Here is a 24,842-nt window from a genome sequence, read left to right on the forward strand (position 1 = left end):
AGCTGTAACTTTTGAAGACCGTGTCCAAGGATTCTTTACTAACTTTATGACAAGCATTATAAGTGGGAATTACATTCCAAGGATGTGAGAAGTGCCTGTCATTTCACTAATGATATAATGTTCCTGAAAACCTGCATTGCTGAAGATAAACTTTAGAATTTTAACATGTGTCTATGTTAACACCAACTCATAAATAACTTCTTTTTTTTTTAATGCTAATGTACTTTGTCACACAAACTGAAGTGTTAAAGGTGGTAGCTTGCAGTCTCTTGGAAGATCTCTGACCAACAAGTTCAAAGAAACGTACATGTACAAACATAAAAAAAACCGTCCACACTCACTCACAACCCTCATTCATTCTCACTGAAAACTGGTTCATTCTCACACTGATGACAATCGTCAGTCAGTAAAAATTACCACCCATTTTATTCAAGATCATAAAAGGTTATTCATGGAGATAGCTGCATCAAATTGGTAACAAAAACAACAAAGCAATACACAATGCCCAGGTGATGTACACAACACAAGGACCCCGACTTTGATGTCAAGTCAAAGGCCATGGGGTGGTGGGCATGAGAAAAAACCCAGCTGGGCTTGGGAACCAAGTGCTGGGTCAGACCTCTTAAAATTCAGATGTGTCTGAAACTTCTTCCAATCTGAACCTGTGAGTGGGTCCCACCAAGTTGGGCACTTTCTCATGCACACCACCCTTGGAGTTGTGTTGACACTGACAGCAGCGTGATGTCATGTTACCTGTTGCATGGTCATTATACAGTCACATACACACACAAAAAAGAATGTACACATAATTTTGAGTACGTACTAGATATGGGGTTTGGAAAGGAGCGTGTCTTTCCTGCCTGAAGTGTCCTGGTGCCATTGATCTAAATGTACATACTGGTTTGAAGGGGGAAAATAGTGACTCAACAGTGTTTTGTCATTTTTGCAAATAATGTTGGCAAAGTCGCATCATGTTTGGATTTAAAAGGCAAACTACAGGAACTATCACCAAACTATCATTAAACCACAGCCACTTAACTTACATGACACCAAAATTAAAAAGCAATCTGAAACTAAAGAGAAAATTCTTCCTCTTGAAATGATTGTCTTGGACTGGTCATCTTTGGCTATCTCAAAAAGGAAGCTGTAATAACAATCTTCCAGACCTATCCTTTGCAGTCGAATGCCTTTGAAATCTAATTACACAAAATAATTTTAAACATTTACTGTACTGTATGCGGATGTAATGTCAATTTTTTGTACAATGCCAAGACACAAAAAATACCATGGATATAAAATCCAACTGGAAATGTGGAAAAATCTCTTCTGAAACTACAGCATGTCTTTTGTGGGAAAATTCATGAGTAACACAAGGAAGTACTGATTACAAAAATAGAGGATTGGAAAATTGTAATAGTCACACCACAACAACATACATGGCTACAAGTGCACCACAAGAGTATGTATGTCCCTCTTGTTTCATCAGCAGTCAAAATGTCTGAGCAAAATCACACCAAACTTTATCAAGGTGCCAAACTCCCATCATGTTATATTTAAAATTATCATTACAAAAATATTTCTTTACATGTGCATTCCGCAAACTAAGAGTCAATCAAAGTCAGTCATCAAGCCCACAATTTTACAAATATTGTAAGCATGAAACCATTTTGAAGAGCATTTCCAATGATACACGCAAAGAGGAATTTGACAGATCCCTGCAGCACTTTTGAATTAGACTAATGCTTGAAAACAACTGCTAAAGCCTTCTTGTATGTCAATAGACGAACCTTGGAAATAATGTTGTCGGGTATGTATGGGGTGTGAAAGAGTGAATACTCTTCCTTTTATTGAGTCGAGCTATCCTCCATGTGTTTCACACACACACCCCTTGCTAGTGACCGGCTTATAATGTCACGTGGGAAAATGTAAACAATAAAAGCAAGGGTATTCACTCTTTTACAACCCATACTTTTCTTCTTCTTCTGCGTTCGTGGGCTGAAACTCCCACGTACACTCGTGTTTTTGCACGAGTGGAATTTTACGTGTATGACCGTTTTTACCCCGCCATTTAGGCAGCCATACGCCGCTTTCGGAGGAAGCACGCTTGATATTTTCCTGTTTCTCTAACCCACCGAACTCTGACATGGATTAAAGGATCTTTTCCGTGCGCACTTGGTCTTGTGCTTGCGCGTACACACGAAGGGGGATAAGCCACTAGCAGGTCTGCACATAAGTTGACCTGGGAGATGGAAAAAATCTCCACACTTAACCCACCAGGCGGCCGCGACCGGGATTCACAACCCATACAAACCCAACATTGTTATTTCCGAACATCATCTATTACCTAGCTGTGGAGCTGACCTGAGTTACTCTTGCCTTGTGAACAAAATTTAAAAAGCTACAGAATTTTTTTAATTTTTTTTGTCATTGGGGGGGTGGGGGGGATTGCATGAACAGGATACAGAAAATAATGAGCTGATACATACTTCCAACACAATGACAGGAGATTCAAACAAAAACCAAACCAGACCAGCTTTCAACAACTGACTAAAACCATGTGACTTGGACACTAAATGCAATGAAGCGGCAAGAAACATTAACAATACTGGGTAAAACAAGCCATGCATGCAATTCAAAGAAAAAATGTGATGTAAAAACAAATTGGATAAAAATAAAAATAAACTGTCAGCCTCCTTTTAAAACGCACACAAAAAAACATGGTAATTTCATCAAAAACAACTTAATTTTCTTTGAGTTTTAATATGCCTGTGCTAATATCAGTGCTAATTAAAATCTGACCACATCACACAATCACCCCTGATGCACACTTACATACATGCAATAAGTTCTAACTCATCAAACCAACACTCTCAACTCCGCTGATATGTTTCTGAAAGAGCACCAGCAATGCTGTTCCCCTGACATGCATGCGCTTTCCCATACCATCTCTGCTCAACAAGGACTCTCCAGAACAGTAATCTTATTGGCATGTTTCCGGACATTGGTGTATTAGCCAATGCTTTTACTCAACAGCATAAAAGATCAAATAAATTCTGATAACAATAAAAAAAAGACAAAAATTAAAAGAATAATACCACAAAAAGGTGCACAATCTCTGAATAGGGCGCTGACCCTTTACCCGAGTTTCAAACAGTGTCTTGTCTGCTTGTTGGTACTCTTGACAACCAATATTATTACCCAAACTAGACATTCTACAACCTCCAATACACATTTCACCACAATTGATGAAGAAAAATCCTCACACACACAAAAAGGGAAAAACTACTGTACATGGTTTGAAAAAGCACATCTCATCTCAACCAGACCGTTGTACTACAGAATGTTGGTATCACGGGATGGTAAAACTCTGTGCTACAGTTCTCCAGTCTTTTGGATGCAGGAAAGAAGATAGCTGCTTCAAGGAATTTCAATCATGGAGTCCCGGTCCTTTCCAACGCCAATCCATCTCACTGGAAGCCGAGAGAAAAGCTCACATTAATGATATCGATAGTAACTAACGGATTGCTTACTGAGATCCGATAAGCGAAATTGCCTGGTTTCTATCCAACTCAATTAAAGCATAACATCGAACTCGAACATCATCTTGAAGTACATTTCTCTTTCTAGCAAGGATCTCCAGTCACAGTACTTCCTGAAATTGATTACCCCTTGGCCATAAAATAAAATAAATGAAAAATTCAAGTAAGCCGTCCAAAGAATCGCATTCAAATGTCATGAAAAGTTTACAGCAGAAATACTAAAAAAATAGTGTGAAATATGCACCTCACCCCTCACAAACACACATACCCTCAACGGTGTGAAATCAACTAACCTGGAACTTTCAGCTTGTCCCGTATAACTTCAATATAGCGCTGGGCGTTTTTGGGTAAATCTTCCCACTTGCGTACATCCTCCGTGTTGGTTTTCCAGCCTGGCAGGGTCAGGTATTCCACCTTTAACCTCTTCAAGTCGTCATCAGAGGCTGAAAAATGTAATAGGTTGGTTGAGCGGCGCTGAATAAAAATCATTACTGTGCTACAGCGTCAAAATACTGGCGCTTACTGTAGACAATGAAATGATTTTCAGACGATGAGTCGCTCAAACTCTACTGTTAAACATCGACAAAAGCACTTTTTGTTATCACATACTGCTTCAGATCTGCTGATATGTTGCATGTTGACAAATCCTATCCTTTTCATCACAATGGTGAAAACCCAAGAAGAAATCAACAAGGGTTCTGAACTATAGTCCTCACATACTAATTAAACTTTACATTTCATGAGGTATCACTTACTCATCAACTTCAATGCAAACAAATTAAGGGGGGACAGGGTAGGCAAGCACTTTTTCTTTTTATTTTGGAAACAGCTTGCTGCTTGTTTGATTTTTGCAAGCAGAATAACCTAATTAAGGGAAACCATTTTAAATTTTGAGTGAAAAGCAATTTTTGGGGGTTTTATTCACCAAAATGTGAGAAAAACGTTATAAAATGTGCTTTTTTTAAAATGTTGCAGTTTGTGAACCAGTGCATGTTTTGATCCAATTTTTCTTCTTTGCAGCAATATGTGTGTGTTTAATAATTCTGTGTATCGAAAAGCATTTCTAAGCAATATATTATTTTAATTTAGCATTTTCAGTTACCGGTTCAGTTCTGATAAGAAAAATACATGAAATCCTAACTGTCAGACTCATAAAAACCCAACCAATGCACTGAACTCTTATTCCATACACAGAACTGATGCTGTACAACTCATAAACAACATATACAAAAACTGAACAAATCCATCAAGCCTTTCAAAAGTTGCAACATTTTAATTGTAGCGTTTTGTCTGAAAATTACATTCAGAGAAAACAGCATTTTAAAGATTTGAACCAGTACATAAAAAACCCAGTAGCACAGTGCACCCTGAATTCATATGTTTTTATCAGAATGACCACTTTACTATGTAGGGAAAAGGATTTGACAATCAAATTATCAGGATTTGTTTTATATACATCATATGAAAACAACCATCTTTGTTTGTACCGATATGAAAACATGAATCAGAACCAAACTGTCAGACTCATAAAAACCCAACCAATGCACTTAACTCTTATTCCATACACAAAACTGACGCTTTACAAATCATAAACAACATAAACAAAAATGAAACAAATCCATCAAGCCATTCAAAAGTTGCAACATTTTAATTACAGATGTTTGTCTGAAAATTACATTCAGAGAAAACAGCATTTGAAAGATTCCAACCAGTACCTCAAACTAGTAGCACAGTGCAGCCTGAATTGATATGTTTTTATAAGAATAACCACTTTACTATGATGGGGAAATGATTTGACGATCAAATTATCCAGACTTTTTAAAAAAAATCATTTGAAAACTCATCTATGTTAGTGCAGATATGAATCAAAACGAAACTGTCGGACTCATAAAAACACAAGGAATCCACTGTATTCTTATTCCATGCACAGAAATGGTGCTTCACAAATCATAAACAACATATACAAAATTGGAACAAATCCATCTTGCCATTCAAAAGTTACATTTTAATTACCACATTTTGTCTCAAATTACATGTAGAGAAAACAGCATGTAAAAGAGTCTCACTAGTACCCCGGTAAACTAGTACCACAGTAGAGCTTGAATTAATGGGGTGGTTTTTTTTTAACCAGAATAACACTTTAACTATGAAGGGGAAATGATTTGATAATCAAATTATCAGATTTTTTTATTTAAAAAAAAATTATATGAAAACATTAAAAAAGTCAATTATCTGTGTTTGTGCTGATATGAAAATATTGATCAGAACCAAACTGTCAGACTCATAAAAACCCAACGGATGCACTGATTTCTTATTCCATTGCATAGAAATGATGCTTCACAAATCATCAACAACATTACATAATTATATATACACAAATGGAACAAAGCTATCAAGCCATTCAAAAGTTGCAACATTTTAATTACAGTATTTCTGTGCTCAATCCTAACACTGCAGCAAATTTCTGTAAAGCTGAATGTCCCTTTCCATGTACCAACATGGTCATACGCGGATTATTTAAAATGCAACTTTACCACCCGAAGCGTTGCAAACACCGGGAGAAGAGTAAACAACTGCAGACTTGAATGGACACTCATATGCACTCCAGATGCAGGGCCTGTGCAAATCCTTGGGCTGATGCATCACCTTCTTTCATAATCAGACTGCTATCAGACAAGCATTCAGTACAGGATACAGACCTTTCAGCGATAGATTGAGCTGATCAATGTTGACAAAACCCGAACACATGTCAGCGGAGTGACGTTGCACAGTACCAGTATCCATATCTGCTTGTGATGGGTCAGAAGATGGCAAAGTAACTGTATCTTCTTATGGTTGGTCAGAAGATGGCAAAGCTGATGTTTCTGCTGTGGAAGAGGGTAGTTCCGGTTTAGCAAACTTTTCCATCAGGTCAATCTTTCTCCTCGCTGCCACCACAGGAGGACTGGCTCTCCCCTTGCTCCAACCTAATAAATACACAAACACTGATTTAATATTTGATACAACTGTCCATGGTTTTTGTTTGTAATAAGCTGCAAAATTTAAGACTCAATATAAACGTCAACAAGTGCTTGTACTTTATTTTGCAAATGACCATGTTACATGGGGTGTACCTCAACTTTTTGGCTAGGCCGGTAAATCAGAAATCCCAATCAGCCCCCAACCACTGAACCAGGCGGGTTTTCTTACAACCACCTCAGCGGCTCGTACCCACATATGTCGGTTGACGAACACACACACACACACACACACACACACAAAAGACATTCATTAATTGGCCCCTATCACAAAATTTACATGTCAAGTTTACTATGGGATTTGAGTAACCACACAATCACATACACACAGGAACTAATACTGAAACTAGCTGAATTATTTTCTTTCTTTCTTTTCATATTTTTCTTTTAAAATTAATTTATTTCATCACACTTGCTATGTATTTGCTTGTTTCTTGTCTGTTTTGTGTGTGTGTGTGTGTGTTCTGTGTGTGTGTATACATTTTCAGATTTCCTAAACCTAGCACTGTTTGCAGGTGATCTTTATGCTTTTGATTCATGAGTTGCATCCCCAGTCCTTTAGTTTAACTCTTTTTTTTTTCTTTGGTGAAGTAAATTGGATCTATTTTTTTTATTCCTTAGTTAATGGAAAAGATTTGACAACAATATTGCTGTCAATGATAGGTTGGTCAGCCATGCTGGTGTAAACCAATCCTTTAGAATTAGAGAACGCTCTCTAGTAGGGTACTTATTTTCCTACGGTCAATGACCAGAAACAGAAACTGTGTCAGTCGTACATCGCTCAGATGCTGCTTCTCAGTTTGACCCCAGACAAAGAATAATGATGACATGTTACACCATAGTAAGCTCTCAAGGACTGGCCAGCGAAGAACAATAAAATAGGGGTTGTGAAGACGATATCACAGAGATGATCGAGGGAGGGAGGGAGGGAGGGAGGGGGGGGGGGGGGTGCGGCGAGCGGCATGGTCAGTAAATTGGATCAAGAAACACGCAAAATACTTCAGACACAAACTGTTTATCATTTACCTGCAAACCCTAACACATTCTTACAACAACAACAACATAACAATGTGCAATAAATCACGTTGTCAAACAAACAAGATCGAAAAGAGAAAGAAGCAAAACCCACCTCGTCGAGTCAAGAATCTTAGAATGTCGTCTGCTTCAATACGATAATGTTGGTTCATTTCGGAGTGTTGTTACTTCCTTCTACTGTTCGCTGCTGCTGGTTCATCTTTCTCTGATATTTCTTGCCACTATGCCGAACATTTCCAATGTTAGGGTTGTTCTCCGCAGCTCAAAACTTTGAAAAATGCTGCTGAATCGGTGAAAACGTCATGGATTTGTTGACACCGGGGGACTGATAAGTTGTCTACTGCGCTTGCGCCAAATGCCTTTGACCTACATATATTTGCATATATTAATTCCGGGGTTTCGGTTGGAACGGATTCTCTCTCTTTGTGCCTATGTCAACGGAAATTCCCCAACGGTGATGACGTCATCTTGAAGAACGGAAATTTCCACACAGTTTGAACAGCGAAGGGTCATGTCATGTGCGCACATTTACCAGCACGGAGTATCCAAAGTTGACCATTTTTTCGATTTTTTTGATAAAACACAGACAAAAACAACAAAACATCGGTTTGAAAATGGTTTTATTTACATGAATACATGTCTAAAATGACAAAAGCAGATTATTGAATGCATTCCAGGATGTTCAAAGGTGTGAAAAATGCAACAACCCCAAAAAGGTGTATGAGACCAAAAATAACTCATTTTGCCTACCCGGTCTGCCCTTAAACTGTACATCACGTATCACACAACTCGTCATAAGTGCCTCTTTGCTGGCATTTAGAACAAATGCCCAATAGGTAGTGTTCATGGAATTTTGAAGAAAAGCCTAACAGTTTATCATCTTACCTGGGAAAGTTTCCACCTTTTCGCCATCCAGGTGATAGGCGACACCCACCTTCACCTCATCAAACACATCCAGGATGTCCAGTTTGGTAACTGCCAGCCTGAAAGTAAGAACCACTCAATCAAGAACTTGTTTCCCAGCTTCATGCATAATCTGTTACACATGTTAGAACTGTCCACCACTGTCTGGAAAGCATGGTTCCATTACACTCCAGGTGAGATCCCTATCACAATGGAATACACATACAGTATATTGTTTGTGCAAGGCTCTCTCCTTTATTCCCGGTAAACCCAACAGTTCTACCATTGACCACTATTTGGGGATTGTGTCTTATGCAGGGTTTCCACTGAAGTAATGCAAAATCCCTGAAATTTACAATTGGGGGGGGGGGGGGGGGGGGGGGGTGTTTAAGGGGATTTTTGAAATTTACATTCATTCATACCATTTGACGACATTTACATGGTTTTTTTCTTCTTCTTCTTCTTCTTCTGCGTTCGTGGGCTGAAACTCCCACGTGCACTGGTGGTTTGCATGAGTGGAATTTTACGTGTATGACCGTTTTTACCCCGCCATTTAGGCAGCCATACGCCGCTTTCGGAGGAAGCATGCTGGGTATTTTCGCGTTTCTATAACCAACCAAACTCTGACATGGATTACAGGATCTTTTTCGTGCGCACTTGGTCTTGTGCTTGCGTGTACACACAGGGGTGTTCGGACACCGAGGAGAGTCTGCACACAAAGTTGACTCTGAGAAATAAATCTCTCGCCGAACGTGGGGACGAACTCACGCTGACAGCGGCCAACTGGATACAAATCCAGCGCGCTACCGACTGAGCTACATCCCCGCCCCACATGTTTTTGAAATTCACATTTCTCAAGAATTCACAACAAAGAAAGAACCCTGCTTATACTGTAGGAGAACACACGTAGATTGAGGGGGAAAAAAGTAAAGCAATGGATGATGATCAACAGGCCTATTCCACACACCGCATATTTACTAGCTTCCCCGAACAACCATACCTCCCTCCCCCTGAACAAACAAACACTTAGCGTACAATACAATGTCACAAGTTAGGGATAGTCAAATCGGCCGCACGATCGCCGGGGGTAAGTAATAATTCCGCTAGGCTAGTAGAAACCGTCTGGCAGCTTGCCCGGTTGGCCAGTGAATATGCTGGTCGAACGCAAAACAATTTTCAGTGGTACATGTACCATCGATTTAAGAACCATATAAACACTGGGAAAGCCTGTTTATCGCTGACAACAGCACGGTTGTGTATGAAATAGCCGCTATTATGTGTGTTTCTGACAGTCAAAAATTAATAATAGAATGGGGTATGCCTAGTGATATCTGTGGCGGACCAATGAGATTCTTGAAGTTACTCGCCCAGCTGGCAAGTGAGATTTGGCCATCCCAGCACAGTGAACGTACCCAGTAAAGCCGTTGATCATGTTGGAGTAGGACAGCATGACCAGATCCAGCCAGCCACAGCGCCGTGGTCGGCCTGTCGTCACACCGTACTCGTGGCCACGGTCCAGGAGTAGTTTTCCCATCTCCTGAACAATAAAAAGAACAGAATGAAACAACGCTACGAGCAAAGCTCGCAAATCTTCAAAGTAGAACATATTGTCAGGTAGTTTCCCACGGTTAGCATTATGTTAAACACACACACACACAAATACACAGAGACGCACGCAGGATTATTCTAAAGTGAAAGGTCATTCTGAATGACTTCAAAGATAACACGTGACAAGACAACTTTTATTAATTCGCAACAAGTTTTGATGGGTTAAAGGCACAGTAAGCCTCCCGTAAACCATCACAGATACGGTCAGGCTTTTACACACAGTACAAACACCCTTTCATTTAAACACTCACCGATTGAGAACATCCTAGGTGCCCTCCGTAAAGAGCGAACAATTTTCAAAGAATTTATTTTTGCGTGGTTTATCTTACCCCTGAGCCATCGTGAACCCGTGTGATCCAGTTTCCCTTTTTCACAATGTAGTCGTCAGTTAGTCATTTGAATGCAACTCGATGTGAGCTTATCTACAATAGCACGTTTTTATGCACGAAACAAACGGCTGTGGTTCACAAGAACTCTAGCGATGGCTTTTGACTGTTGAGAGGAACAGCGATATGCATAAACCGTCGTCTGCTACGACCCTTGCGTGACCCTGCTTCCGGGCTTTTCTTTTTTCAAACTTTCACAACTTCGAATTGTACTGATCTTGTCTTGATGAAAAAAGAATTCTTTTATGATTAAAGAATGTTTTTGTAACAAGCTGTCAATTTATTATTTAGATTTTAAAAGTTAGGTCTAGCGCAAAAACGCACCACGGTCCAAAAACATTCTAATAATCATCGATACACGGCTATCGCCAGTTTACATCGATAGAATGAGACCCGAAGGGAAGTAACTCATTTTTGACCTGAGTTCAGGATGGGTCCAAAAAGTGTTCGAGACAATCTGCAAAATTAATTCTTTAAAAATTGCTCGCTCTTTACGTAGGGCACCTAGGATGTTCCCGTTTGGTGAGCGTTCAAATGGAGGGGTGTTTGAACTGTGTGTAAAAGCCTGACAGTACCTGTGATGGTTTACGGGAGGCTTACTGTCCGGGCGTGATTTCCGGTATTGAATATTCATAACAGCCGTCCAGCACCAAAACGAGGCGCCATTGTTGTAGAGGAGCAAGTCCACGAAAATAAATTCTTCGAACATTTCTCACGCTCGACAGAAAGCAGCCAGGATGTTCCCGTTCGGTGAGCGTTCAAATGGAAGTATGCTTGTACTGTATGTAGACGCTCGGGGAGCTTTGTGATGGTTTACGGGAGGCTTACTGTGCCTTTAAACAGGAGTTGTTCTGTTTTTTTTCAAAACATCTATTACAAGACATGCTGATCAAAATCTCATCGGTCTTTCCTGTCAACACAAGTTCACTCCACAAAAGCTTCCAGTACTTCAAGTGCTGCACTTTTCCATAACTGGGAGAGCATTCCTGGTACTTTTCAACCCACCAGACCATAAAACCCAATCCTGAGCAATGGTCATCTTCAACAACAAAAAACCGACAATACCAAACTATGCCTGATGAATGATTGACAACTCACATCGTCGAGTTCGGTGGGGAAGCCACCAGCTCCCACGCGGGTGAGGTAGGCCTTGACAACACCCACCACATCCCCAATGACGTGAGGTGGAATACCAAGCCCTGTGCACACGCCTCCAATACTGCAGTTTGATGATGTCACGTACGGGTAAAGACCTGTAATGAAACAAACAAATTAATTTAACTTTAACAATTCTTCACTACATCAGCACTGATAATTTTTCACCTGCTGAAAATCACAGAATCAACATCCAGTCAAAAAACATCTGCATATACTTTATTAATTCAGATCAACATAGCTGACAACATCGTAATCACACACAAAATCAGTGTGAACGTGTACATAAACACACGCTCTCTCACTCTTGCAGATCTAGTGTTAATAGTTGCCATTTCTCGAACCATGCCACAACCAATAATCACCATTGAAAAATTAAGACAGAAAAAGATCACACATGTACCATCTTTGTATATAACGGAACTCCTCCTTTAAGACCAAAAAACATCTGAAATAATCAGGTCTTAAAAAGGAGGGAGTCTTAAATCGAACATTTTAGTAATACATTTTCATTTGATTAATATACTTACCCAACTCACATAGCAATTTACTTCAGTCTAGAACGCTGCATCGCATCACCTTGGTAACAAGGGAGGCAACTCTAAAAAAAGAGCTACCTTGACCCATAAACAGGACAAAGTCACGTGACTTCCTGACCTTGCCACCACATTGAATTCATTTGTACGAAAGCGTAGAAAAACCTTCCCTCTTTTTTTAGAACAACCCCACTAGCGGGGTAGGCGGGAGGTAATTAACTATGTGAGTTGGGTAAGTAATCAAATGAAAATTTATTACTAAAATTTTCGATTAAATTACATATCTTATCCCAACTCATATATAGCAGATTGCTAATGAAGGCGGTGGGATGCTCAATCTATGAGCTAGGCAATAATTTGCCCTGCTGCTACCATTGCCGGTAGCGCATTGGAACCGTCCTGTCGCGCGCTGGAAAAGTCACGCAGGTGAAGGTTGATAGAGAGCTCCTACGATCTCCAGTTGGCGGAGTCAAGGACTTCAGAATATCCTACCGATTTTAGCACCAACGTAGATATGTCCCTATCTACCCTTGTGTTCAAAGACGATAAGAGTAGTTTTGCTTATGATCTTAAACCCCTTGTATGAGACAGGAAGGAGCATAGTGATATAACTGGTCAGATTCATAATAATGGGTCGCCTATGGCGAGAATCCTATAAAGAGGAAAACTATAAAACCATCGGAGATGGTTGTCCTAGATTCTGATGCCAGACTAAGAAGTCTGGCCGGAAGCAGAGCGAGGTAGAGAGCCTCTATTGAAACCTACATCTCCCTGTAAGCCAAAGAGTGTGTGAATCTCGCTACCTCTGCACACTGTAGCTAGGAGTAAAAGGGAGAACGTTTCGCACGTAATGTTTATGAAGGCTAGCAGAATGTAGCGGTTCAAAATCTGTGGAGCGTAGAAACTCTGATACCAAAAGACTCAGACTTGTCTTGCTGTGATCTTTTGTATTGAACCCTATCCAGCATATGGTCTCTCTGTGAAAATAGACCTGTCATCTTATAATGCGAGTTAAACAAGTCACACTGACAAGATTAGGGAGAAGCATAGCCTAATTCACGTAAGGCCTAGAAGTAGGCCCATGTTCTATCTCGCACAGTCTGGACGGAGCCCAAAGGAGAACTGTCCAAGATACAAAAACACTCCCCCCCCCCCCCCCCCCCCCCTCCTTCCCTTATCTCAAAAGGCTAATGAGTGAGGAGGAAGGCCCCGTTTGCGTGAGTGTGACAGAATGTCACTGGTCTTTTCAAAGAAAAGGCTGAAGTTCTGAGAGGAAATCAAGCACCAGAGAAGACAACCGTTGTCCTCAATGGCTAGGGAGTGGTATCAGTGAGAGCTAAATACTGATGTCCCTACACGCTGGCTTGAAATAAAGAGGGTGAACTTCTGTTAACCGGACATGTAGCCCTCGCGGGAGCGAAGTACTGCTGAATTTGAGTGTGAGTAAACGTGAGTACGATTGTAAGGCTTCTTTTTAAGCCTACTGTCTATATGATACTTACCGAGACAGTACTATTCTTGCACATTATCTATTATAGGCCGAAAAAATTGGACAAAACGCTGAGTGGGTACAATTATCTCCCATAACCATGCGCCACCGTGGATCCCAAGCACTGTCCGAGTGCTTCCCCCTTACAGGATGTAGGTGGCGCGTCCTCTTTCTTTATGAGCTGCAGACCCTCAAAAAGCCCATAACATATCAAGAGGGGAGGCGGGAGGGAAACTCTAATAGTACTGTCTCGGTAAGTATCATATAGACAGTAGGCTTAAAAAGAAGCCTTACAGTCAATATAACACTTACCTCGACAGTACTATTCTTGCACAGAATACCAGAGTGGTGTGAGGGTGATATGTAGAGTATTAAACTCCTTAATCAAAATCACTTAAATCCAAGGATTAAGATACCCAGGCAATTTTCGAACAGTACTACCGTAAAAGAAAATATACCCAAGAAACATACCTTAGACTGACGTGACCATGCTGGCAACCACTGCTGTGTGGTGAACTCAATGTCAAAGTCCAGGCCACTCAAAGCTTGAATACCACTGAGTCTACGGCAAGTGGCTAAAGCGATGAGGAACAATTAGTCTTAAAAATCAGCAACTTGATACTGATGCCTGCCAGGGGTTCAAACTCATTGCTACGCAGGAGTTTGAGGACCAGAAAGACATCCCCCTTGGGAAATGAAACCCGAGGTTTAGACACCGCTGCATTGCTAATACCCGAAAGGACATTAGCGATGAGGGAGGACCTGATCAAGTGTTCAGGTCTGCGACCAGTAGCGGCCGCAATCGTGGAAGCGATGGCAGATCTGTATCCAAGAAGAGTCTTAGAAGAAAGACTCTTCTTTTGATACACTTCCACCAGGAAGTTGGCCAAGTCCTGTGTTGAGGGATAAAGCGGCTTTATCCCCTTGGACAAGGCGGCCCAAGCTCTCCAGCGCCTGTGTTGAGGGATAAAGCGGCTTTATCCCCTTGGACAAGGCGGCCCAAGCTCTCCAGCGCCTGTGTTGAGGGATAAAGCGGCTTTATCCCCTTGGACAAGGCGAAGGTGGCCCAAGCTCTCCAGCGTAAGTCGTAGAGCTGATTAGTTGATCGCCTCTTAGCGTTCAAGGAAAACTCTACTGAACTCTTGTGCAATCCTAGTGCAAGCAGTTTGGAGCGCACAAGAGCCATGCGGTCAAGCACAGACTCTCTGGACGTGGATGAGGGAGGCATGATCGAGGCTGGAGCAGACCTCCCCCGTCCAGATCCAGAGGTAGAGGGTCTAAGTGGGTGAGACCGCGAAGATCTGGAAACCACAGAGCTGTTGGCCAGTAAGGCGCGACCAAAATCAGTCTTGGTCGTTCCTGCAGATATTTTGCCAGCACCCTCGGAATCAGAGATGTCGGGGGATAGGCGTAAGCATCGAGGAGCCTCCACAAGAGAGTGAATGCGTCCAAGTGGAACGCATTCATGTCTCGAAAGGGGCTGACGTACCTGGGAAGCCGAGCGCTGAATCGAGTTGCGAACCGATCGATCAGAGGACGGTCCCACCTTGCCCACAGACGCTGTAGAACGTTGTGGGCGATGGTCCATTCTGTGGAGAGAACCTGATCGCCCCGACTGAGAATGTCGACCAGGGCGTTCAGTTTCCCCGGAACGAACTGGACTGACATCCGGACCTGATTGGTCTGGCACCAGAGCAGAATCTCCTCCGCCAACAGGTAGAGGGACCGAGAATTGGTGCCCCCCTGGTGGCGAAGGTAAGCTAAGCATGTGGTGTTGTTGTCCCCGTTGAAAATCAGAGGGGCCAAGGACAGGCCGAATGGGAGGGCCCGAAACTCGAACACTGTGCCCTCCCAAACGAACCGGAGCAGATGTCGGTACCCCGGGGCCACCAGGATGTGGAAGTAAGCATCCTGGAGGTCCCAGACATGGCCCAATCGTTTGGCCGGATGGCCAACCGGACCGACGAAGGGGTTTCCATCTTGAACTTGCACCTGTGAAGGTACAAGTTCAAGGTGGAGAGGTCCAACACCGGCCTGAACCGGCCGTCCTTTTTGGGGACGGTGAACAGGCGGGAGCAGAACCCCGGAGAAGGCTGAGAAAGGGGGTAGACCGCCTTCTTCTCGACCAACGAGTTCACCTCGTCCTGAAGAGCCTGCCATCTGGCAGGGTCTCGAGGAGGGGGGAACGTCCAGGGTAGAGCGGACAATGGAGGTTGTGACGACAGCGGTAGAGAAAACCCCGACCACACCACCCTCAAGAAAAACTGGTTGCAGACCAGTCTGCCCCACATGCCGCGGGCCCGAAAAAGGGAACCGACGGACGAAAGAGGGGCAACTTGAGGGGGCGTCAACGTAGGGCCGGGACTCACTGAAAATTCTGCTGGCGGGCAGGCGCAGGCTTGCGACCACCCCCCCTGGTGGTGCTGCTTCCCCTTACCTGTCTGAGCACCCTTCGTCTTGCTTGGGAACGCAACAGGCGCCTAAGAGGAGGAAGAAGGAGGCAGTGAAACTGGCTTCTTCTTCTTCTGAGGCTGGGAGCTGGAGGTGACTGTAGCACTTCTCTTACTCCCCGCCGCCGTCGCCGAAGCAGCGAGGCCAACCATCAGAGAATCAGTGTTCCTCTGGCGTGTGGACTCCACCACAGAACGAACAGTGTCCGGATGAAAGAGGGAAGAAGGCTGAGAAAACGTGTTCCTCAGACTCTTCCTCATATCCGGAGGCACTATAGAAGTAGGCAGAAAATGATCACGGAACAGGGCCAATAAAGTGGACCCGTGTTCCAATGGCCAATTCTGCCGCAGACGACACGCACGATCGCACGGCATGCAAAGCCCGATCCACTCGAACCGTGTCAAGGACCCGAGTGGAATCGGACTCTGCCCGATCGGGAGGGTCCAACAGTGTGGACAGCGTGCTCATCCATGTCAAGGCCTGTGATTGGGCCTCGACTGTGGAAGAAACGGTGGCCTCAAGATTGTGGAACGAAGCAGAGCTCAGTTCCACCTTCTTGACCGAAGGCACCTCCCCAACGAACACATCACCGTCAGCCCCACCCTAAACACTCGAAGTCTGGAAAGGGAGAGTTCGAGAGTCAAAGGGAAAAGGGAGGGACGAAACAGATTGGACACGAGGAAACAGTGGAGGTGCGCCTCCCGAAGGAAAGCATGGCACTGAACCCGAGTCCTCCCGAGGAACATAGGTCGCGTTTGCACGTGAATCTGTACTCCTCAGGCGATGTGCTGCCGCTTCCACCGTGGCACTAAGACTAGGGTGGAACGCGAATTGCCGGCGGACGGATCGTTCATAAAACGAGCCGCCGGCAGACGCGGCGTGAGCCTCCCGCGCCCGGGCCGAAGCGGACTCAAAGGACGAGAGGGCGTCTCAGGGAAGGACGTCCTGAAACTGTTCAAACGTCCTTCTAGCTGTGCGAGGACGAGCCTCCTGCCTCTCGTCCTCAGACCCCGGGTCCAGGTCCTGTGTGTCAACACTAGACGACAGACGCTTAAGAGAGGCATCCGTGACGTCAAGACGCCGCGTGATGTCTGTCATGTACTGTTGGAAAGTACGAAGCATAGCTTCGGAAGTTCCATCAGAAACCGGCAAGGGTAGAGGATCAGTGTTAACCTCAGGGCGACCCTGATCCTCCTCCCTATCGTCCTCCGACTCACTCTCCTCTTCACTTCCCGACAACTCCTCAAAAGCAGGAGTGTAGGGAGCTTGAGGGGGAAGAGCCGAAAGCGATGAAGCAGGCTGTGAAGAAACGCCCACAGAAGCAAGAGGCCGCGAAGACCCCTGCCCCAAAAACGAAACGTCTCCAGCAGCCGAAGGGGGAGAAAAACAACAACCCTGCGACTGTTGGGTCAGCCCAGCCAACGAACCCCCGCCATTTATAGACTGAACAGGAACCCATCGGGTCTGATCAGAAAAGAAATGGTCCGGTCCGGTCCGGTCGGGGGTGCCGATCCGGTCCGGTAGGGTGGTCCGGTCCGGTGCCGGACCATCCGGAGGTCCCGTTCGGCACCGAACCATCGTACCCACAGAAGTGTTCGGGTGGTTAGGTCCGGACGTGGACATACCGTACCATCCGGACCCGTGGTCCGGTATGGTCCGGTTCGGTGCCAGACCATCCAGACCAACAGAGGTGGTCGGGTGGTCCGGCACCGGGCCATCCGGACCCGTAGGTCCGGACCCGTAGGTCCGGACCCGTAGGTCCGGTACCATCCGGAGGTCCTGTTCGGCACCGAACCATCCGTACGCACAGAAGTGTTCGGGTGGCTCGGTCCGGGCGTGGACGTACCGTACCATCCGGACCCGTAGGTCCGGTTCGGTGCCAGACCATCCGGACCAACAGAGGTGGTCGGGTGGTCCGGACCGGTCCGGTAGGGTGGTCCGGTGTTCCGGTCCGGTCCCGTACCATCCAGAGGTCCCGTTCGGCACCGAACCATCCGTACCCACAGAAGTGTTCGGGTGGTTCGGTCCGGACGTGGACACACCGTACCATCCGGACCCGTAAGTCCGGTGGTCCGGTGCCAGACCATCCGGACCAACAGAGTTGGTCGGGTGGTCCGGTCCGGACCGGACCACCGGTCCAGTACCGGACCATCCGGACCCGTAGGTCCGGTCCGGTCCCGTACCATCCGGAGGTCCCGTTCGGCACCGAACCACCCGTACCCACAGAAGTGTTCGGGTGGCTCGGTCCGGACGTGGACATACCGTACCATCCGGACCCGTAGGTCCGGTTCGGTGCCAGACCATCCGGACCAACAGAGGTGGTCGGGTGGTCCGGACCGATCCGATAGGGTGGTCCGGACACCGGACCTGTGGTCCGGTCCCGTACCATCCGGAGGTCCCGTACGGCACCGAACCATCCGTACCCACAGAAGTGTTCGGGTGGTTCGGTCCGGACGTGGACCTACCGTACCATCCGGACCCGTAGGTCCGGTATGGTCCGGTTCGGTGACAGACCATCCGGACCAACAGAGGTGGTCGGGTGGTCCGGTTCGGACCGGACCACTGGTCCGGTACCGGACCATCCGAACCCGTAGGTTCGGTCCGGTCCCGTAGCATCCGGAGGTCCCGTTCGGTACCGAACCATCCGTACCCACAAAAGTGTTCGGGTGGCTCGGTCGGACGTGGACATACCGTACCATCCGGACCCGTAGGTCCGGCATGGTCCGGTTCGGTGCCAGACCACCCGGACCAACAGAGGTGGTCGAGTGGTCCGGCCCCGACCGGACCACTGGTCCGGTACCGTACCATCCGGACCCGTAGGTCCGGTGGTCCGGTGTGTTCCGGTTCGGTGCCAGACCACCCAGACCAACAGAGGTGGTCGGGTGGTCCGGTCCCGACCGAACCACTGGTCCCGTACCGTACCATCCGGACCCGTAGGTCCGGGGGTCCGGCAAGGGCCAGAGGTACTGTCCCGCACCGGACCCTAAGGTCCGGTACGGTCCCGTACCATGGGTCCCGTCCGGACCAAACCCGGAGGTCAAGTCCAGTCGGGACCCGTGGGTCCGGTTCGATCCCGACCCGTAAGCCTGGAACGTTCCGGACCCTTGGTCCGGACCATCCGTCACCCGAACACCAGACGCTAAGGAATGGCGTGGGGTCAAGACGGTCCGGTCGGAGGTGTCGGTCTGAGCAACAGAAACAATGTTCCCGTCGCCCTGACCATTCGACAGAAGTACCACGTTCTGTCGAACACCTCCACGTCCAGTAACTAGTCGGCCGGAGCGTCTTATCAAGAGGGACAGCCACCAGTCACACGGACGTCAGAGGGAACCGTAGTAGCAGTGGTCGTAGGCACGAAGCCTGAAACCCCTGCCCCCACAGGACCGCCCTGAACGGGGTCAATTCGCATCCCAACCCCAGCGGGGAGGGAATTCAGAGACCCCGTCATCTCCTCCGATCTCCCCCCCCAGAAGGCCGAAACTACTGTCGAAACAGCAGCAGACGACCCAGCGAGGGAGTTCAGAGGAGGACCCGTGTCCCTCCTGGCTTCCACAGCGGTGGAAACCGAGGAGGGCACAGGAGAGGCACCGGAAAAGGAAGATTTTAATGCCAACTGCACCCGGTGTTCCCAGGCGGTCACCCATCCAAGTACTAACCGGGCCCGACGTTGCTTAACTTCGGTGGTCGGACGAGAACCGGTGTTTACAACGTGGTATGGCCGTTGGCTGTCAAAACCTGAGTCTCTCCAGTAGCCCCTAGATCGGATTCACCAACCCCCAAAGAGGGTTGGGAATCGACCTGCCCCCGGATTCGAGCCAGGGAGGAGAAGGAAACCTTCCCCCCAGGCTTGAAACCGGGAGGAGCTGAAGCCTGAGACTGAGGGCCGGACAACGGCGTCGAAGGGGGGGAAGCTTGTTCCACTGAAGGAGAAGGAGAAAGAAGCTTTTTCTTTCCCCTCGACCTTCCCCGAACCTTCGACGGCGCAGCCCCGCCCGAAGTCCCAGGCTCAAGCCCAGCCTGTTTGAGCAAGCTCGCATTGAGCTTGCTCAAACAGGCTTTCTCCGCCCTCCCTCGCCGCAAACGCAAAGCGTTTGGGGAGGGAGAGTCGGAGCGCCGAAAGATCCCCTTCTCCGTGCGTAAAACATGACGCTGGGCGCCCGGAGAAGGGTTGCCCCCGGCAGACTCTGGTTCCGTAGAACCAGAGCCCAAAACAGGACGAGACATCCTACCTCGCCCTGTACGTACCCTTAAAGACCGAGAATTAACAAAATTCAAAGAAAATTTAGGTCAATACTCAAGTGAATGCGGCGAAACGAGAAGCAGACGACCGGTCACCACGAAGTAGGACGGGAGGCACGCCGAGTCCGCCACACAAAAACGGAGGCACAAGTTGAAGGAAACACAACGTAGCCTCAAGCCAGAAGTGGAATAACACACAATAATCCAACAGGTGATAGTCCACACAGAAAAGAAGCCTCTTAGTCCAAAATAATCCGGGAGCGTAGCAGAAACACAGCCGGTCTGACACGCGCGAAAAAAGAAAGAGGACGCGCCACCTACATCCTGTAAGGGGGAAGCACTCGGACAGTGGCGCATGGTTATGGGAGATAATTGTACCCACTCAGCGTTTTGTCCAATTTTTTCGGCCTATAATAGATAATGTGCAAGAATAGTACTGTCGAGGTAAGTGTTATATTGACAGCTGAAGCTGTAAGGCCGCAGCTTGAAAGTTAAAAAGAATGTCTGACAGGCCCGTATTCAAAACGGTCACCCATCCCGGTAGTAACCGAGACCGATGCCGCTTAACCTCGGTGGTCGGAACGAGATGGTGTTGCGGCCTTTTGCTGAAAAAGGAGAAAGACTATGCCGAGGCTGCAAAGATGAGGGTATACTTTCCCTTTTGCAAAATCAGGAGTGAAATGTCGGGAGTGTTGAAAACCTGATTACGTCTGGCAGGTCCCTGAGAGAGAGGAGTGGGATGCTTCACATGAGCAAGCCACAGTTTGACTAAGTCCGACACCGTACTGTAAGCTGCCAAAAACGGCACTGTGTCAGTCGGTGAGTTGACTTGCCGTAGGTTGAGCTCAGAAACTTGGCCATATAAGAGGCAACAGAGGGAGATTCGCAGATCCAAAAGAAACACGTTTCTCCCGAACTGAGCGGAAGTCAACCAAAGCTGAAGGTGGTGGTACGGACAAGTTGCCGAAGCAACCACCCCTTCCTCAATGTACAGCGAAACTACTTCCCGGACCTGTTTACCCTAAACCCGAGGCAAGAGTGCTTTCCCAAAAAGTTGAGTGTATTTTTCAAAAAGTTGGTGTACTTTGCAAGCAAAGCCATATGGGCTAGGGAAAATGTACGCGTGGGTGCAAACGTGTTTGTGTAAGAATAGCATGTCTTGTGAACACGTTCAGAATTTAACTCCTTCCAATACAACAGGGATAAAACAATTTTATTTACCTGTCAGTTTATAGCATTATAACCAGTGTCTTCCAAACAGATTGATAATGAAAAGATGAAGTTTGTGAAATAACATCTGCGGTTGACAGTGGAAAGTTCATCTTTACAATCATCTCAGAAAACATTGCTTCAGCACGGACTACAGCCTTTTCTTCTGGCAGGATTTGCTTTGCGGGAATGAACTTCATAATTCCTTGGCAGCTTTCAGCGGATTTCTTTGCAGCAACCTTGTCCAGGTGAGTTTTGGAAATGCCGCAGTGTCGTTCGATGTCATATTTCCCAGCATGGGCAACGGAGAAATCTGATTTACAATACTTGCAGTGTGCATGACTTTTTCCCATAGTAGACTCCACAATTCCTTGCTCTTTCTTATATTTCTCCAAGAAAATCTGCTGCTTCTGCTGTTTAGACTTGGTACAGTCATCCGAAACCGACACATTTTACCGCTTCATTTTGCCACGATTGTCCAGACGATCGCACGTGCCAACAACTGAACAAGGTTTCCACAGCTGAAGACTCGCTGTCATGGTTATCTCCCTTCGACCGAAACCGGTATCAGTTGTACCATCCCGTAATCAGCACACCAACACCGGAAAACGTATTCTAGACTTTTTCCTATGCGTATTTTGTGCGTGTGTCGCGTATTTGCGTACCGATAATACTTTGGCGTACAAAATACGCCCAAATCGTACTGGTAAACAGGTCTGACTTCCGCTGCCTATGCGAAAGCATGGGTAAACTCGGATAGTAGCCAAAAAAACTGGTGTCTTCTTCCTGATCGGAAGCACCGTAATCCGAACCGTAATCCTGCACATCCGTGCATGCCGGAATTCTGCTAACACACTGACTGCTATAGTCTGGTGAAGCTTTACCGGAAGACACCCATAATGGGGAGCTGTAATAGTCACCGGAAGTTGGTATCTTCTTCGTCTTGAGCGGAAGCACCGAACTCCGAATCATAGTCCCGCACTTCCGTGCAACCCGGAAGTACACTACCGCCGTGGCTGCGATAGCCAGGCAAAGCGTCAACCGGAAAGGAAGACACCCGAGGGATTTTATACCCAAGCGGTGCCCCCCTTGGGACTGCTTCCTGCCCCCCGGGCGGAAGCGGGGAATGCTGTGTCGATCCGGCCCGCGCAAGCGGAACGGCGTAGCCAGGGGATCGGAACTTTCACTCCTTGCCCGGCCATCGGGTGGAGCTACTTCCTCCAGGATACGCCCTTCGCGTTGGTCGGAGAACCCAGCTCCTGACGAAGGATAAATACCTTGAACATAGTCAGGCCGAACACCAGAAGAGGCCTGAGTACGCAGAAGAGAGACTCCGTCGCCCGCATCGAATGCAGCATGCACATCGGCCGACGTCACTGTAGCCGAGGGAGGGACACGCACCCTGACCAGGGAACGCGTATCGCCGACACCCGGAGGCAAAGACAAAAATTCTGCCCTAGTCGACGAAAGCTCTGCTGAAAGGGAGGAAACCTGAGCGCTCAAAGAGCAAAGAATAGCGGAAACATCTTGTTTATGACTGACAGAGCTAGAACCGGAAGCCACCGGTACAGATTCTGAAGGCAGAATCGGCATGGAAGGAGATTTAGGCATGTCAATCTTAACATCAAAAGAATGTTTGGACGAAGGGTCTAACACCTTCACAACAGCTTGACTAGGAGACTTTCGACTTACGAGAAGGCTTCTTAACAGGAGAACTTTCTTTCTTTATTTGGTGTTTAACGTCGTTTTCAACAGTTCAAGGTTATATCGCGACGGCGGAAGGGGGGAGATGGGATAGAGCCACTTGTTAATTGTTTCTTGTTCACAAAAGCACTAATCAAAAAATTGCTCCAGGGGCTTGCAACGTAGTACAATATATTACCTTACTGGGAGAATGCAAGTTTCCAGTACAAAGGACTTAACATTTCTTACATACTGCTTGACTAAAATCTTTACAAACATTGACTATATTCTATACAAGAACCACTTAACAAGGGTAAAAGGAAAAACAGAATCCGTTAGTCGCCTCTTACGACATGCTGGGGAGCATCGGGTAAATTCTTCCCCCTAACCCGCGGGGGTTTCTTAACAGGAGAAGGCTCCGCCACTTGCTTAGAACTTTTCTTCTTACCGCTATCCGACATGGCGGACGAAAGCGTGTAAAAATCTTTTTCTAAATGCAGAACAACCTAAGTCAAGCAAACAACGACAAAAATATGCAAAAATGCTCACCCCAAACACAAAGTAAGAGAAGAGGGACGTGCAAGGAAAACTACAAGGTGAAGTCCGACCCAAGGAAAAGTCAGACGAAAGGCTGAAAAGCCTAAGCGAAGCAAAACACGTCCGTAGCCACGGAGCGCCGAGTAGAGAATGAATTCAATGTGGTGGCAAGGTCAGGAAGTCACGTGACTTTGTCCTGTTTATGGGTCAAGGTAGCTCTCTTTTTAGAGTTGCCTCCCTTGTTACCAAGGTGATGCGATGCAGCGTTCTAGCACTTGACTGAAGTAAATTCAAAAATTTTAGTAATAAATTTTCATTTGATTAATATACTTACCCAACTCACATATAGCAATTTACTTCAGTCTAGTTGGTCTGGCATTGTGGGTATTGGTCACTCTTTTTTAGAGTGGTCTCCCTTGTTACCAAGGGGACGCGTACAGCGTGACTTGCACTGAACCAGGGTTAATTGTTATATGTGAGTTGGGTAAGATATGTAATTTAATGCTATATGTGAGTTGGGATAAGATATGTAATTTAATTGGGGATAAATGTACAATGGGTATGATCTGAAAATCTCAGAAAACAGGGCCTTAAAAGGGAGGGAGTCTAATTTTGTTATGGGGGGGGGGGGGGGGGGAGGGGGAGATGCCTTAAAAGGGGTGTTCCAGTGTACTCTCTTCTTCCAATATTTGGCACTGACCAAAGTCAATATCCAGGATGGTGGACTGGGCTCCCTCCACCAGTATCATCTTGTCCCCAGCCTCCAGGAACTTGTGCAGGTAGCTGACCGTCTCACGCACTAGTGGCCGGACCCTCTCTCTCAACTCCTACAACACAAAAATCATTGCTTGAACGCTTATTCAAACGATGGAAGTTTTTGCCCCGTGAAGTATGCAGGAACACGCTCAACTCCTCAAACAACACTCAAGGTCCGAAAGCATTCACTAAACACACATTCTCAGGAGAAAAAAATATGTTGGTCTTGATTGAAGGAACTTTTGCACTCAAATGGCATGGAAAGAGCAGAAAAACACACGAAAATTAACCAGATACTC

General features: G+C 46.2%; 1 protein-coding gene and 1 non-coding gene across 2 annotated transcripts in view; both read right to left on the minus strand.

The window, feature by feature from the left end:
* Window positions 1–407: 407 nt before the first annotated feature.
* The window catches only part of LOC138951709 (adenylosuccinate synthetase isozyme 1 B-like), a 33,449-nt gene continuing 9,014 nt past the window's right edge, over window positions 408–24,842 (minus strand). Inside the window, exons 8-13 of the mRNA XM_070323272.1 lie at window positions 24,488–24,614; window positions 11,587–11,741; window positions 9,907–10,031; window positions 8,477–8,574; window positions 3,833–3,982; window positions 408–3,470 (exon numbers count right to left, since the gene is read on the minus strand). Of these exons, the coding sequence (XP_070179373.1) occupies window positions 3,418–3,470; window positions 3,833–3,982; window positions 8,477–8,574; window positions 9,907–10,031; window positions 11,587–11,741; window positions 24,488–24,614 (708 nt within the window). The 3' untranslated portion in view covers window positions 408–3,417. The remainder of the gene's footprint in view (window positions 3,471–3,832; window positions 3,983–8,476; window positions 8,575–9,906; window positions 10,032–11,586; window positions 11,742–24,487; window positions 24,615–24,842) is intronic.
* On the minus strand, window positions 19,727–19,845 carry LOC138954032 (5S ribosomal RNA). Its single transcript, XR_011451699.1, has one exon. It is a non-coding gene; the product is annotated as a 5S ribosomal RNA (ribosomal RNA).

The sequence above is a fragment of the Littorina saxatilis genome, linkage group LG17 (genome assembly GCF_037325665.1).
Source record: "Littorina saxatilis isolate snail1 linkage group LG17, US_GU_Lsax_2.0, whole genome shotgun sequence".
Taxonomy (NCBI): Eukaryota; Metazoa; Mollusca; class Gastropoda; order Littorinimorpha; family Littorinidae; genus Littorina; species Littorina saxatilis.